We start from the raw sequence: 17,090 nt of genomic DNA, 5'->3' as shown, positions 1-17,090 counted from the left end.
GAACTAAACTTTGCATCGGATTGACTAACGGTTGTAGTGAGAGCAAAATGATGAATTTGGTGTTTCGAGAAATTGTTGCAAGGGCTTCGGTTGAAGCTAAACAAAATACGGTTAGTACCCACCTTCTATAATTTAACTTCATTGTTTATGTATTAATCTCCTTCAATCTATTAGACACAGAATTAAATAAGCATAGGTGCAGTGCACCACATAAGTAGGTACCAAATTAAACAGACAGTTCAGCCATTCCCAATTACCTAGTGTTCGTAAGATCATTTACTTAACTGCATTCATACCTTGAATGCTAGAACATTGTTAAATAAATATCTATTATAGCACTACTTTCATATATCATTTTTCTTTATTTGGATCTTCAATTTTATAAAAAGTTCCAAATCTTCCGTTTATAAAGACAGCTTAATACATAAACAAAAGTATGAATTGTAAAGACTTCTTTCTACATTTTTACCTATAAATTCCTACTTTCTTATCGTAACACCTTTCAAATGTTTAAATGTTCAATCTTACTTAAAATAAAACTGCAGACAAATAATAAAAAGGTGTTAAATTTTGCTTAAAAACTGACTTCGTAAACGTTTTCTGTATTTCACTCGGCCCTCTGGCGTCAACTACCAGAAACTACATTGACATACTTGAATCTGACATTTGATTGACAGCAAAAAATAATGTTTTGGACGTTTTTATAGATTTTTTACACGAATTATACAAAAAAGTGCTATGATTATGATCTTAGAAGTTAAACAACTATAATGCCTATAAGTTCCCCTGTAATAAATGCCGTAGAAACAACAGAAAAGTGAGGTTATTTCAGGAATAACTGTGTCACTGATTGATCTCCGACCTACATGAAAAAAACAATGCAAATTGCGATAAATGAGTCTTATTATTAGGCCTTTATGTTATTCAGTCCTCATATGGCAGATATTAGCGGCCAACGCTCAGCATAAATCTCACTTGTACTGTTATTATATGAAGGACTGTCAACAAAACAATCCAAGGGATGGAATCAGTAAACTAAAGTCGAGGTTCTTGGAAGCTGCTGCAGAAGTACGTGGCGGTTCCGTAGACACAATGACGAGTAATTCAGGAGTCAATGGATTCTATCGGCCCCGGAGCGCTCTTGCCCGGGCCATGTATGAAAAGCAGCACAATGATAGATATTTGCAAGAACTTGATCAGAATGAGGTAAGTGTATGTTAGATTTTGATACACTGGTTTGCTTAGCATCAGTAGTTATCTGCCATTCATTTATTTTTACATAATTAAGTTTGAGCGGCTAAACTTTTATTTTTGGAAAAGCATGTCAACAGCTCTATTTATCAATGAATAGAATAAAAATGAGTTAATGATGACTTACATCAGTAATTATGGAATTCAACACACACTGTGCAATTCAGAAATATCTGGTTTCTGTCAGGAAATAATTCTTTCAGTTTCTTCTTCTTCCTACCCTGTTCCCAACTTTATTTGGAGTTGACGGTATATGTCCTCCGCTTTCATTCCTCCCTGTCACACTTCATACTTATAATTCATTCAGTTTATATGAAGTGTCATTTTTTTATATTTTTTTTATTTATTTATTTCTAAGGCACTTACATAATTTCTTAATACAATAATATAGCCACACAACGCAAACCTCACAGGGTCTCTTAATTGTTTTTTGATAGAAACCATGCATTTGTTCTGATCATTATTGGAAAATTCTGGGATTGCTAGTTATGTGTTTTTTTAATATTTCAAATTACACAGAAATAAAAAACATTGTATTTGCTAATTTTTCATTTAAAAAGATATATACTCTTGGAAACAGAAGATATTAAATTTTTAAATAACATACAGTGCAACATACTATACATATCTACATATTCAAGTACTTAAATTAAGAATCCTTGGGTAATGGACACACTCAGAGACATTTAATGGTTACTTAAGTTTAGAATTTCTATGAGAATCTGTCACTAAGGAGTCACTTAGTGCGGGGGTAAGAGCTCCTATTTTGTGCATCTTTCATAACTTTCCTTAGCAACATCATCAATGTTGATTTCAAAAGATAGACATAATAATGTTCCAGTGAAGTGACTTGAACCTTATATCTGCAGTCATAAGGTTGAAAGTTAATTGACACTTAATATTTTTCTCCACAAACAGGGCTTTCATGTCATGCTTTGTTTTATTAATATTCATGACAACAAGATTGGTTTTAATTTCAATTCTTATTTCAAAATAGCTTAGTGACTAAGTTGGTATTCACGCATAGTTACACTGAATTAGCTTGCTTTAATTAATTGAATTAGCAAGTCATTGATCAATGTATTGTATTATATTATTAATTCATAAAATGTAATATAATTACAAAGGCAAAAATTTTCAATTAATTTTGACTCAAGAAATAAGAAATCTGTTAATTCTGATAAAAGAAGCCACAACCCCATTGAACCGCCTTGTTTTTAAGTTGGTTGAAAAGTAATTTTGGTTAAGTTTATTTTTTCAAAGTTTTTTTTTTCGAGAAAAGTCCTTGGTTTGTTTTTAAAATCAATTTAATAAATCATAAATAAAAGAGGACTCATTTTATTTTGTGTATTTTTTGCAAAAAAAAACAAACTTCATAAAACTTCTTGCTGTATTTTTTTTAACATAAGGCTCGTCTCACACTTTAGCAAAGTTGTGTTGTTTTTTGTGTGTACATTTGACATCATTTTTTTTTTATACATTTGGGGTTTTTCCTTATTTAGCTTTGTGCAACTTACCATCCACAGTGACCTTCACCAAATAAATATCTACTACTAGCTTCTGCCAGCGGTTTCACCCGCATCCCGTGGGAACCTCTGCACGAACCCGGATAAAAAGTAGCCTATAGCCTTCCTCGATAAATGAGCTATCTAACACCGAAAGAATTGTTCAAATCGGACCAGTAGTTCCTGAGATTAGCGCGTTCAAACAAACAAACAAACTCTTCAGCTTTATAATATTAGTATAGATGCTTCTGACTCCGTTATTGCCGTTTTTGGTCCTTCTAGGCGAATCTCATCTATAATTATAAATACCATAAATAGTGTATTAATTCAACTACGCAATAAATGAGCGAAGTACGTTTTCTTGTTCACACTGTTTCAAGCCAACCAGAACAAATCGGTCCTATCAGTGGTTTTTACAAGTTTTTTTAATCTTCCCTTTAAAACCTATCATAATTTGTGATGCTGGTGAATTAATCTAATATTGCAATTTAAGTTCCCCATTGCTGTTAAATAAGTTCGTCTACAGACAAACTTAATTTTTCAAACATTTTATATAATTTACAAAACATTTTTTGAGTTAAACAGTCAAGGAAAACATCACTCCTCCTTTGTGGGCAATCGTATAAAAAACATTGCAAAGATATAAAAGAACTCTATAAGCGATATCCTCTTCATGAAATCCACAGGTATATAAAATTCGAAGTGTAAACTGTCAGTTTCATGTTATGTAACCGTTGAAGATATGATGAAAACGATGTTATTTTACGTAATATGATCTTATGAATGAAGTAATTTTTCTTATAAAAAATCTTATTACACGTATTTTTTCTTAAGCTTCTTCCGCCACCGTTTCTTTTATATTGACGGACTCACTGCCTATGTTTAAAGAATCTCAATATTAGTGATGGCGAAGTTCATAAATAAGGCAAACAGTTATTTTGATAGTTTAACTACTACCCAGTAAATCTCAATGTCATATGTACTTACCAATACATTATACAATAACATAATTATGAGAAATATATTATTGCAGTTCAAAAAACATCTATCATTGGCTAATTTTGGAAAATATTTTTTTACCTAATGCCCAGTTCTTTGACGTCCTTAACGGCTGGAAAACAGTTAGAAAGGGGCACAATTCTGTGCAGTAAACCAAACAAGGCTCCTGTGATGTCTATAAAAGCTGGATCATATCCAAGAATCTAACAGCTAAGCATTACTCGGGAAATCTGACAGTATTGATGCTCTAATCTGGAAGACTATATCTTAGGTCACGACTCATACTTAGATCTAAACTAACTTATATACGTATTTACAAAAATAAAGGAACAACATTTCAGCAAATTCCACTAGGTGTTCCTAGTTTCTTTAAATAAGTTTTCGTATTGTGTCACCGAGTGTCGGGCGATAACGACGCAACGTTTGTCCAATTCGCCGTTTGATTACTGAATCCAATTTTCTGGCAGGGACAATTCCCACGGTTCACCGTCGCACTTACTCGCCAGGGGTTTCCATACTAGACGCACACGCAATCGGAGGCTCACGTGTACCTCCGTAACGAGGATATATTTGCGTATGAAGAACACGAAATACCTCTGAATTGTGGAGGGAATAAGACATTCAACCCGCTCCTCCCCTTACACCACACCCCTTCTGCCCCCTCGCGACCCTTTTAACTTTCATCTCTGTCGAGTGCTCGGTCCACATACTTTTGTTCTATTTGATCAATGTTATTAAAATGTCGCGGGCTTGCTGGATTACAAACATTTGACTATAGTAAAGCCGATTCAGAATAATAATGTCCCCTGAATTTCAAGGAATTATTACGGTCGATTTACTCGATAAACTGCTTAAATATGGTTTGGAGGATGAGATGAATTTCGCTAATGTGTTACTCCATTCATAAAATATCAATTTATCAAATTGTCTGCCGTAGAATTTCATTGAAAACAGGTTACAAACTTCAAAAACTATTCTGGTAGTACGTCGGTCACGCAAGACCAGTACAAAACAGTGTCATGTGATCGATCCTAATCATTGTTAAATCGCGTTATGCGTCCAACAATTGTAACGAATAACATTTGATTGCGGTCCACCCATGTGTGCGTACGCGCATCTCCGGCGCACCGAGCGTCACACGAGATCGTCGCCATCGGCCGTAATCACTGCTATCCATTCTGTTAAAACCACCCGAGGATAAATTAGTTAAGTAGAAGCTTCCGTTAATCGTCGGTCGCCGTCGGTGCCGGTCGCTCGCTCTAAATGGATTAATTTATACTTATATGAACGAGGACGTTTTCGGTGTCACGCGAGGATGGGGTGATTGTGTTGTGATTGCTTGCGCTTCCTATGAACACGTCCTATATTAAATGGCCTCGCCTTGCCGCCTTGCGCGCCTTGCCCCGTGGCCCTGCTAGTTGATGCCATTAAAACGTCCTATTACACTTAATGCTTGGACACGGCTATGTTGATATTGTGCTTTATGACTTTCAAATTGAGTTGTTAACAACATTTATTTTAATCTGTGTAAAGCAACCGTTAACAATTTTCCTGACGTTGGTGTTCCCGTTTTATGGATTATGTTTTATTTCCCCGTAGTACAAATATTTTATTGAATACGTTGAATCTGATACTATTTCTTGAACCATGTACTTATTAAACGTATGGAAGATATTAAAGGAGTGCAAAATTCAGTGAAATGTAATTATTATTAAAAGCATTTACGCTGTCCTCAGTACACCTATTTACTGGTAGGATGCTTATGTATAACAAACATAGACAAAGCTCGCCCCGTGAAGCGCAGGAGGCGTGATGTCCACACACAGAGCTAAGACACCTGAGTCGCGCTGGGCGCATCGCTCACTGCAATCTGTACATTATTTCTCCATTGTTCGCGTAACGAGCCCCCACCCCCTCCACGGCGCCACCCCGCACCCCTTCCCCCTATCTCCTATTTCCCACACCCCACCCTGAGGCGGTGGGACCTCGCTCGCGCCTTTCTTTTATCATTCCTCTCTTTATTTCCGAATGCAAATAATCCTCCACACGTGTGAGAACCGAAACCATTGTTCTCGCCTCCCCCCTCCACCCCCACCGGGGACCTTGGTGACGAAATCTTTTTCTACAGCATTTAGGCAAATGTACCTACACAAATATTTCACTTGCTTACATCATATCTCATACGAGCTTCCTCGTTACCGACATGGTATCAGAAAAAAACATTATTTGTGTGCACTGTCAAACAAACTGCGACATAATTCAGTAGGATCTTTTTGGCAAATGTTTTTCGATACAATTCTTTTTTATTGTAAGTTATGATCTATTTTCATTCAATCTATGGAAAAAATCGATATGTGATTAGATAAGAAATTTTGCTCAAAGATCTGCAAATCATAAACCAAAAGTCATTAATTTATGTAATAGTTTTCTTGGCACCGATTTGCTGGACTGGACGTTGGCGCTGTCTTGTCCTCAATCAGAACTACCTACATTGAAGTAATTTAGACGACGCCAAAGTGTGGAGCGACAGCCGCCCTAGTTGCCGCGAGTAGAGGACAAACAGCTCGTTAGGCCTCCGGACGGCGGAAGGGTGGAGCGCCGCGATTCCCAAGAAAAACGCTAAGTGGGAAATCAATACGTATTAGGCGCGATATCGGACCGGTCGCCCGTCACACCATGATGGATGAACGCACCCAAACTTTCCGCACCAAGTCTAATAATGACAATATACAAATTGACGTCCGCGAACACTTCCGAAACGCGATAGCGCTCTGTCGCCGACGCCACTCACGTTATGTATACAAACATGAAAAAAACTGATCGCTTTCAATTTCTGTAATAGAAATCTCAATTACGGATATGTTTTTTGGGTCTCATCTATCATGCGACGACCTGAGGAGGCGGTGCTCCCGTGTGAGTCAATCGTCGCATCGAATAATGGCGTCGCCTTACTGACGTCTCACAAGGAGTGCGATATTGGAGTGGATCGACAGGCGGGAGTCACCGCGTCTCTACATATTGAAAGCTATTCGGAATTTGCAAATAAATACACACATGCACGAGAGTACAGGCCGTGCCTCGTCCCGCGGTCCCGCCACCTCGCACACCACTCCGCTGCCTCTGTAAAATTGAAATCGCATTTACTACCTCACAGACACTATCATTTTGTTTGATGTTCAAAGAAAGTATACATAAATTAAATGAGTCCTAAACATTAAGTTTTATGTTTACCCCTGTTCATAACATTATTTAGGATATGTTATAGAGCTGTAAGAACGCTGAGAACTATACGACACAACTCTCGAAAGGTTAGGAAAAACATGCAAAATGCATTAGCGACTCGCCCACCTGGGATGCCCCATTACATTTAAGTCTATATTGTATACGTATTTACAAGACAATTTGCATAATTCTTCTCATATCTCACGGTTTGTGCTATGTGCTCGTAACTATTGCATTAAGTGCCTACTAGAATTACCAAAGTGATTCTGTAGAACCGTACCAGTTGAGATTTCAAGTAAGTAATTTAACCTGTAGTTGGCAGACGTTTTAATGCGGTCTGCTTCCGTGGCGTATAGCCTTACATGAGATTAACTCGGGGGTAGTTGGTAGCGAGGAGTTAGGGGGTAGTATTTATGTCACCTCGGGGACGCGAGCGCTCGCCCCACCCCAATTATACCGCAGTAAAAGTCATAAAAAGACACCCGAAGTTTTTACACGAACCAAGAAGAGGCTCACGCGAAATTAAGAGGGGCGCCGAAATGTGAGATGAGCATGAATTTTTTATAAGCCCAGATGATGGTGCTCCGTTTATGATGTCTTATAGCGGATAATGCCCGCGGTGCACGCTCGCTTTGTTTGCTCGCCTGAATCATTGATGAGCGCGCCTTTATAGCCGCCACAAGCCATAACTAATAATTAATTACCAATCCAACACTCCGCCGCCCTTAACGTGCACAACTCCAAATATGTTCCGAGTGTAGCCATTGTGAAACTTGAAGCTCATTGATGTCAACATTTTAATCGGCATCATGTTAAATATAGTGCCCATCTGCAATTTTTTCTCCACAGTTCCACTCAATTGGGTTGTACTGAGCGTATATCGTAAAGTATCAACGCGCCCAATATAACTCTTTTCGTAAAGCAAAAAACCTGGGCAACGTTATTTCTTTAAAAGAGAAGGTAATGCTTTTAATAATGAATCAATTTACTCGAGACCAACGATGCCTCGACAACAACGACGCGTAATTTAAAGAATACGAGACTAAATAAAAACAGACGGTTTAAATTCACTAGTGCATCGGTAATCTGTCCGGTTTAAGATAATGACCAAAATTTATCGAAAGAAAAATAATAAGTTCAGGTTTATAGCCGAGGAGGCCCATTTGAATATTCAAACTCAAATTCACTTTTCCAATTCGAAGTATGGACGTCATAAATAATGCTTTTATTTAATGCGATTTATGTTCACGAAAGCAGGTCGAAAACGACCTGAGAGCTGGTTAACGCAAACAACGATTTTCGTTTTGTTCACGCTTGTATGAAACAATACATTCTCACGTTTAATTTCTTTCGGGTCTTAACAATTGATTCTTTTACGAGTGTGTTTATTGAGCACACTCGAAATGCTTTAATTTCAATTGTGACTTTCGATATCGCAAGGTGTACTGGGCTTACTTTAGACAGATGTGACGTCACTGCTAAGTTAGAGTTAGTGGCTTAAAAGTTTTTCTAGGGCATATGTAATAAAAATCTAGCGCAGTCGATGGCATAATGTGTTCGATGCCCCGCCGGGTATGAGATAAAGAGTCCGCCTGGACACAGTTCGATGTATAATTCATATTGTGAAAACACTTACATTAACGCGTTGCGTATCGCTCGCTACGCCATGTTTGTAATCGCTACTTTATGTGTAGAGAGACGTATTAAAAATTATAATGAGTTTTACTTCTACATCAGAACTGGTAATAAGACCCTTTTATTAACTTACACTAACACGAAATATTAAATTATAAAGATATATCTTGGCTCCTAGACCTGTTTGGTATTTTATTGAGCGAATTTATTTTACTTAGAAATAATGTTGTCATAAATTCTACTCGTATCTCTGTTTCCATTTGCCAATTGTAATTGGCAATTACAGTGCGATTGTTTTGAATATCTTGAAGTAAAGAATGTTTGGAACAATATCCAATTGATAGTATCGCATCGTACTAGTTTATTTTTCAATTATAAAACATTTTTTATTAAACACGTCTAGTAATTGAATAATAAAGAATTTCTAACAATAAGGCTTCTGATATTTTATATTTTTTATTGGTCTTTTAGAATACATATGACGTGAAGATTTTATTAAAGCAAAATGATGGAGTTACAATACAAATCTACGATACCTTTGGTTTTATCGGATTTGTTTGAATTAGCGTCAGCCCCAAAGATCATCTTTGATCAGCCCTTAACAATCAAAACTTCATCCATACGAAAAGTCTTCAATGATTACCATCGAAGTACTTACCCAATTAGTATAAATTACAGTAGTTGCCCTAGAATTGGTTGAAAGGAGAGTAGGTAGCAGAGCACAAGTGGACGGTGCGTGCGTGCGTGCCTAGCTGACTCCGGTCGCCGCGGCTAATATGATTATGACAGCAGTACGTGCCAGCCCAGCTCCGGGAATCCTCGCACAAATATTCATTAATCTTTCACGGTCCGACGTCCGCCGCGATGGAGATTTAATCAGATTAAGGATCATCTTTTTTTGCGGGAAAAGTCATGCCCTTTTGTTGCTAGTCGACCGTCGCTCGCACTTTTGTGCTGAATTTATGACGGCCGATGTTTGCTCTGAATGTAAATTTTGTCTGCCAGAAAATTATTTTCTTATCCTTTTACAGTAGGTAATAGGGAACTGTGTGTGTGTGTTTAAGTAATTACCTATGAAAGTAGAATTTGAAACCGTAAGAAAAGTTGTTTATGTATGGTGTTGTGTTGCGTGGTAGACGGCGCCAAGACGACTGTCGGTGCCGCGGACGCAGAGTCGCGACCTCGCCACGCAGTCTGCCGGACCCATCTCGCTCGCTGCGCTTATAGCCCATAGGACCGACACTTTTACTCAACCAAACACATTACCCTGTTATGTTAATGCCCTAACTCGTTACTTTATTTAAATTCTTAACACATGCACGATTTTCATTAAAGTTCATAATCATAAATATAAAAGATGATAATGATGATGTATGTCGGTATGTGTAGACAACTCGCCGTTAGATTTATACAATTCATAAAAGAATTCGAAAGACTTCTCAAAAATGTTAACACTTAAATGGGCGCGCGCGAGCAGGCCGTTTGATTCGTAGATAGGGCGCGGAAGGCCAAATAAAAAGTAGAATTAAGCGCTGCGAAACGCGCGTAAAATTATTTTACCATTGTATGCAAATCGACGCCGCCGTGATTATTTTATTTCCTAAGAGACTCCGAATATAAATCTCGATTAAAAAATAAACCAGTCTTTGGAACGTCTCTCTGTTGATAGGTGTTTAAATACTTAAAGCTTAAAATTCAGCCCGTTTTAAAACCCCTTAACCTGACTCGTGGCTTTAACTTTTATGATACAGACATTTCCGAGTAAAATTACAAGCGGAGTCTGCGGACTGAAAAGCAATAAACAAAAGGACAGACATACAAGAAATGTATGAATGAGTAAATAAATACACGAAAAGTTGACAACTGCGGGCCTTGCGGAGTTTGAGGACATTTACAGCTAACAAAAAGATCGTACGTGCCAACCGAATGTGGAAATACCTGCGCACATTTTTGATGAATTCATCTTGCTACAAACTCAAGGGGTAGTTGTATTGCTTTATTTAAGGTCATTTTTTTATACCCAGCCTTAGAATAGTTTGATACATGAATTAAACTCATTCCGTTCTACAAAGGAGGACAACTGGAACAGGTCAGGCTGAAAAAAGGTATCCAAATACAATAATCATAACAATAATTTTCTGAAACAATGCAACTGTATAAGTCAAAAAGCTCGCGGCCATCGTAACATTCTTGACACCCTAGTGGTATAAAGCGGGCAGCCATCTTGGATATAAACGCATAACTCATTTATTAAAAGGAAACGCCTCGGTCCCGCGGCGCGCGGTGTCTAATGAAAGTTGGCGTAGCAAAAACGTCGCCTCGTCGAGAATGTGTCGCCCTCGCGTCGTGGGACGTGTACAGGCTATAAAAATACCGGTGGACCAGGCACCGGCCTCGACACCCCCTCTACGTTTCTTTTTCAATCAATTCAATCAACGGCCGTTCGATTGCCTTCTGACGTAAGGATGCTGTGACATCCCAAACAAACGATACTTCTATAAGGGTCTCATTCAAAACAGTGACAGTATCCTTCAAATATACCATTTCAAAGGTACTTTCCGAAGTAATTAAGCAATGGTGGGTAGTTCATGTTTAATGGAGAGACATCTACTTAATACAAAAAAAGAAAACATCTCAAGGATTAAACAAATGACAAACATTCCAAAACGAGATATAGTTGCCAGGTAATAGACACTACTTTAAGAATTTCTTTAATAAACGAAATATTCTATCATGACAAAAATAAGGGATTGATGATCTCTGAATAAGAAATCAATTTATGTGAGCCCTGTGTATCGAATCGCAGTTGACGTCAAGTTACACTAAGTAAAAGCTAGTCGTCAACTTTAAAACCGGAGCAGCTAAACCTTAAAAATATAACTAACGAATTCGTTTTTATTTAAAACAAGAAATTGAATGTGATAGAAGTGAAATTCAGAATCATGCTTTTCCTCAACCTGTCTCACTCAACTGTCTGCTTTAGATAAAGTAGTTCTAAATATCATTGATCGATATACTTTTAAATTATTTGTAACAACGCTTTAGTCGACTTCGCTCGTTTGTTAAACGTGTTTTTTTACGGCCACTGTTAATTTCAGCGGACAATGGGTGGGGCATCGACGATCGCGTCCGAACAATCGGCCGGGCGTGAGCGCGCTTAATTGCTCTCTTTACCGAAGAGTAATTTCCATTCCAACACCTTAAATAAACACTAGTTATTTTAACAACCTTTGCCGTCAAACAACTTTATTGTATGGTCGGATACGTTTAGTCAAGTAGAAAGCCGAAGCCACTAAAATCGGAAAATATGTACAAATGGTATGTAGACACACCTTGGATACAGACGTACATACGATTAATGGGCTTCGTCAAAGAAGTGACCCGTAGTTAACCTGGAGTTAATTTAACAGTCCGCTGCTTGGGTGGTAACCAGCGACGATATTGTCTCGAAACATAACGGCTGATTTTACGATCAAATCGGCCAAGTTGGTGCTTAATGTAAAACCAGTTTAAATACACTCGTAAATCTCTTGAACGCGTGCCCACGCTGCAGATGACGTTGTGTCTCATGCAACTTCAATTTTTTTTTCAATCCATTTTAATGTGATCGTGTACGCTAACTTGAACATTACTTAAGCCCATAAAAATTTATATTCTAAAAGCTGTATTTATAAAAACTTATGATAAAAAGTGCTTGTCCACTTTTACGATTTATTATCAATTGCAGGCGATTAATAGCAAGGAAAAAATAAAAATGCTAATTTAATAGCCTGACAAAATGTTCCAATGAATTGTTAGTTGATTAAATTCGTAGACGGTGCATTCCCATGGTCCGGCTACGCGGAAATAATAGCGCAAATGAATGTGAATGGCATTACGGCTGGAGATCACGTCGGCCCATAAATCCCAACCCTCGATAGAACAATTAAAAGACGAGTTTAAAACAATTACGCAACGGTGGCCCCCGGGCTTGCTCGTGATGCCATAGAACAAAGATCATTGAAATGGCTATCACATTAAATAGAAGTGCACGATATGCTTGCACTAATTAATAAATGACCTGGGGGGTAGCTTTTCGATACTGAGCCATTTTGGTCCTTCGATCTCACATAGCGTCGTAGCTAATGGAAACGTATTTTTATTTTATTTATGTCTAAATTACACAACTAAACCCAGTGGAATGTAAGTTACATACATGTACTTTAACTCAAGTAATTCATACTGAGAATTTATTATACTTTTAGATTCGTCTATCGTTTTTCAATTCTGCGCGCTAGTCTTTGAACACGTGAACATATAAATCTGCTAAAATATATGCGTATCTGATAGAATGCTTTATTGTTTAGTAGCTTTGTCGAGTGTTAATCGAAATCAATTGTTTCGCCGCAATAAGTCATGCACGGGCTTTTAATTGAGAGTATCGCTCTTATACATCTGAGCCTTGGGCTATTACCATAGTTTATTGACTACCCAATGTCTGTTTGCTGTAGGTCTTAGACATAAATCCTGTTTATTATTTTTAACTTGAAACATTGTTATAGGTACATGTACCTAACAACTACATCTTTGGCAGTGACCAAAACATTTAGGCCCACGAGCATTATTAGCCACAGGTTTCATAAGTAGCATAAATAAACAAGTATCCAGAAACCTTCAATCTTTCTTCAGTAGCTGCAGCACATTTTCCACTCGCCTCACCCCATCTCAATTGCTTCCATTAGTTACCGTATTTTGTGCTCCAGTATCCTTCAGCTATTTGTATCAGCTGTAATCAAATGACATCGAATAAAATAGAACATAAGAAATTGTAACCGGAAACGGAGCAGTAGACAACTTATATAAATCTAAGACTACCTGCATTACGTCTCGAGTTCGTCCATCATGTGAACACGTACGCTACGTTCGGTATAATCAATATTGTACGTCGTATATCCCGGAGGCGGCAGCTCATGCGTCCCGCTTGCAGTACGTCCAAGCGATCTGCATCCCGCCTGATCCCATTTTAATGGAGCGCCCGGCAAACAAGCTTCCGAGCCGCTTACTGGCAAATCCACCGGGATCCCATGCGCCACTTAGCTCACAAACGTACTATGTTTTATACTGCCCCAACACACCCTGAATGTTCGCTCCTCGTACGAACGTATCATTTCTTTTAAGGCTGCTGAAAATACCTTCTACGACTCCGTGCACTCATAAATTCCGTCCTTATTAACCAATATAACGGTTATAAATCCAAGCTTATAACTTATATACCAAAGCAGCGGTAAATAATATGGAAATTTTATCTCTACATATGTCGTGACAAATTGTATGATTGCGCTTTTCAAAGTCACTTATTCACCATTCATCTATCGGAGAATTGATGTGTGGAAGTCAAACAAAACATCACTGGTTGGAGCGGCTGCTTTTAAATGGCCGCTGCTTTGCCATTTATTCGCACATTTAAATGGGAATTAATCTGGCATTGTGCGAGCTGAGCGCGTTCAGCGTTAATATTTCGCTTCGTATTGACAATATGCTCACACTAAGGGCTTGGATTCATTAGCTGGAGGCGAACGACCGGCGGATAAAGGAGCTGGATCCTCCATTCGTTCCATGGATGCGCCTGCGCTGACCTGCGCGCTAACGAGTCAGCCGAGTATAATGATCGCATTGAAGGCTATGACTGGCCGAATGACAAGTGCGAAACACAAACGGAAATAAAACATTTTATTATCATCTGACCTGTTGACCATTCCGCGAAAATCGGTAACCCACATAGACAGTAAAATAAATAAGAAATGGACTCGGCCTCGATAAGTCGTCGGATTGAATAAATCATTCACAATTTGTCTTCCTCAACAGGTAGATTTTTAAAATGAGGTAATTGTTATTCATGCAAATCTAACTTACACGAGCTGAAAATGAATCCTAAACATAGACTCTCATAAATAATATAATCGGACGGGTGCCTCCTATCTACGGGATAGAATAACAAGGAAGTACCTACTCGTATGTTTTAAGTAGTTGAGTATCATTAATTTACTTGAACGTAAACAACGATATACATGTCCACATAAAAAGATGTAACGTTAGCTCAAAATGTGTATGTCTTCAGGGCTAACAGAATCCTAAACCAATAGCACATTTCCTCCGAAACGTTTGACCTACAATTCTCGAGACGAGAGGCGGTCTATAATTTTCTATCATTTTCGAAACAGCACAGATATTATGCGTAATTGTGATACAATAGACCCGTTGTTATCTATTAACAAGTAAAACTGAAGTAGGTATATCATTGATGATTCTTGAGACTTCAAAATTTTCCACGATTTGTATTCCGTCTGGAGAATTTACCCCGTCGAATGCCGTAGTTCCGATGCAGGCTATTTTAAATGTAAAGACGGCGCATTGCATAATCACCAACGTGATTCGCTATCAGTATTCGGTACTAAATATTTATTTCCCTCGGTTTTTACGATACTTTTTGCCGTTCGTCGTAAAATGTTTTAGATATTATGGTTACGTTATAAGAAGCCTTCTCTTTTCTAAGCCACATGACACCTCAATGAAACTGTTGACCTTTAAAATCGTTAATAGGTAAATGCATGTATTTTATATTACAGCATTATTTTGTTGGTTAGAAGTCATTAAATGGAATGTTTACGTTGATCATTTTGGTTTGTTTTATTATTATCGATGAATACAAATGTTAAAATTCCTCAACTTCATTCTGTTGAGCACAAAAATGTAAAAGATCCTGACACACAAAAACATCTAGAAATACTAGTAGCCCAACAAAAAACGGTGTCTAATCGGATGAATAATAGTATAAAACATTGATTGTATTACACAAAGTAAAGGCGGCTATCATTTATCGCCGCTCCGAGTCGAACTCACTATAAAATTGAATACGAGCTCCCGGCCTGACGTTTCGATTTGCCGTGACGATTGTTTCAACTACCGGTTTTAGACAATTTGGAGTTCCGTGTGTTGCCTTCTGAAGCTGTATTCTGTCACTTATGTTTTCATTTGTCACTCTTTACTCTGACGTTCCCTCTCGAATTTTTGACAATTTATTTACAGCATATTGATACATGTACTTTAAAAGATTTTCATTTCTTAAATCAAGAGTCAGTTTTTTTTATGATTCGCAACCACATGCCAGACGTGTTATTATACGTCCCAAATAGTAATAAAAAATAAGATAATTGCTATCGTACACTAATTATACACACCTTAATTACACTCACTAATTAAACACTACAGAGAACCCTGTTTTATATGCAGCCCGAATCACCTTCCCAATTTTTTACACGGCCGCCGTTCGATTTTAATACAAAGACAGATCTGGCATTAATTAAGTTGGGCTGATGAGTTCGCATCGTCCGTCTCGCTCGCCGCTCGCCATCATTACGGCTACATGTAGAGGCGAGAAGTTTTTTAATTCGTCATTATTCTGTGGCGTAAAGAAATGTTAATTCGAGGCAGCGTGAAATTAACAGCCGCCGCGTTGCCCTTTGTAGGGCCGCTGCGGCTGACTTAAACACACAACGGGTGACGAGATGCACGCTCCTTTCATACTACACTCTCTTATTTGCACTCGATTACTCTTTTTTGTATGCTTTCATTAAGAAGTGCTGCAATGGGTTGTTAAACATCAATTTGTATAATGGTCGAGAAGAAGAAATTGCGATTTGCCTTTAATCATGTCATTACTAATATGTAACGCTGTAGACGCAGCATGTCTTACTTGAGACGTCTCGTCTAGATCCACGTCGTGGGCTTTATAAGGAACTTATGCAAGTTTTTAGACGTGGGGATAATTTGTTGGTTGCAAATGTAAGTTCGACAGAATAGATTAGTACAAATCACGATGTGTTAAACCAATGTTTACGAAACATTTATCTACATTAATGTATGTTAACACACTGGCTAAAAACCTTTTCAAAAAAGCTGTTGCCAATCAAAGCTAAACTATCATGTTCACAATTCGGCCATTTCTTACACAAAGCATTTGTTGCAGTGGTACCGCGTGAACAAAGAGCGTCTGTGTCCTGACCTGATCAAGAAGTTTGTCCAGTTGTACCCCGATGAGGAGACCAAGGAGTTCCTATCGGCCTCCATCGACAAGTCCTCGTGGGTGTGGACGCAGATCTGGTACCTGCTGGCCAAGGCTGTCCTCAGGCACTTCTGGTCCGTCACGGATATTAATGGGTAAGTAATTTCTATTTACTTTCCTAAATTATAAAATTCCCTAAATAATAGAAATGAGAAACTATGCATCGAGCTTCTAAGAAACATCACCGAGTGGAAATTCAGTTTTTGTTATACAAATGTAGATTAAGAAAGAGTTGAACACCATGCTTCCTCGAGGCGGATTGACCACTACTGCTTAAATTGACTTTTTAAGTCCAGATTTTCTCCCGAAGTTTTTCTTCTCCGTTAGCTAAATTATGTATTCATCCAAGTTATAGGATTTGATTTTACATGTGACGA

The 17,090-nt window shown here is 38.0% G+C and overlaps 1 protein-coding gene across 1 annotated transcript in view; it reads left to right on the top strand.

Annotated features, from left to right (window-relative positions):
• Nucleotides 1-630: 630 nt before the first annotated feature.
• LOC110370111 (protein-L-histidine N-pros-methyltransferase) overlaps nucleotides 631-17,090 on the top strand; it is a 44,881-nt gene continuing 28,421 nt past the window's right edge. Inside the window, exons 1-2 of the mRNA XM_021325843.3 lie at nucleotides 631-1,206; nucleotides 16,618-16,808. Of these exons, the coding sequence (XP_021181518.3) occupies nucleotides 895-1,206; nucleotides 16,618-16,808 (503 nt within the window). The 5' untranslated portion in view covers nucleotides 631-894. The remainder of the gene's footprint in view (nucleotides 1,207-16,617; nucleotides 16,809-17,090) is intronic.

This window comes from Helicoverpa armigera, chromosome 11 (genome assembly GCF_030705265.1).
Source record: "Helicoverpa armigera isolate CAAS_96S chromosome 11, ASM3070526v1, whole genome shotgun sequence".
Classification (NCBI taxonomy): Eukaryota; Metazoa; Arthropoda; class Insecta; order Lepidoptera; family Noctuidae; genus Helicoverpa; species Helicoverpa armigera.
The sequence above is the reverse complement of the archived record's forward strand: the minus strand, read 5'-3'. Positions and strand labels throughout refer to the sequence as shown.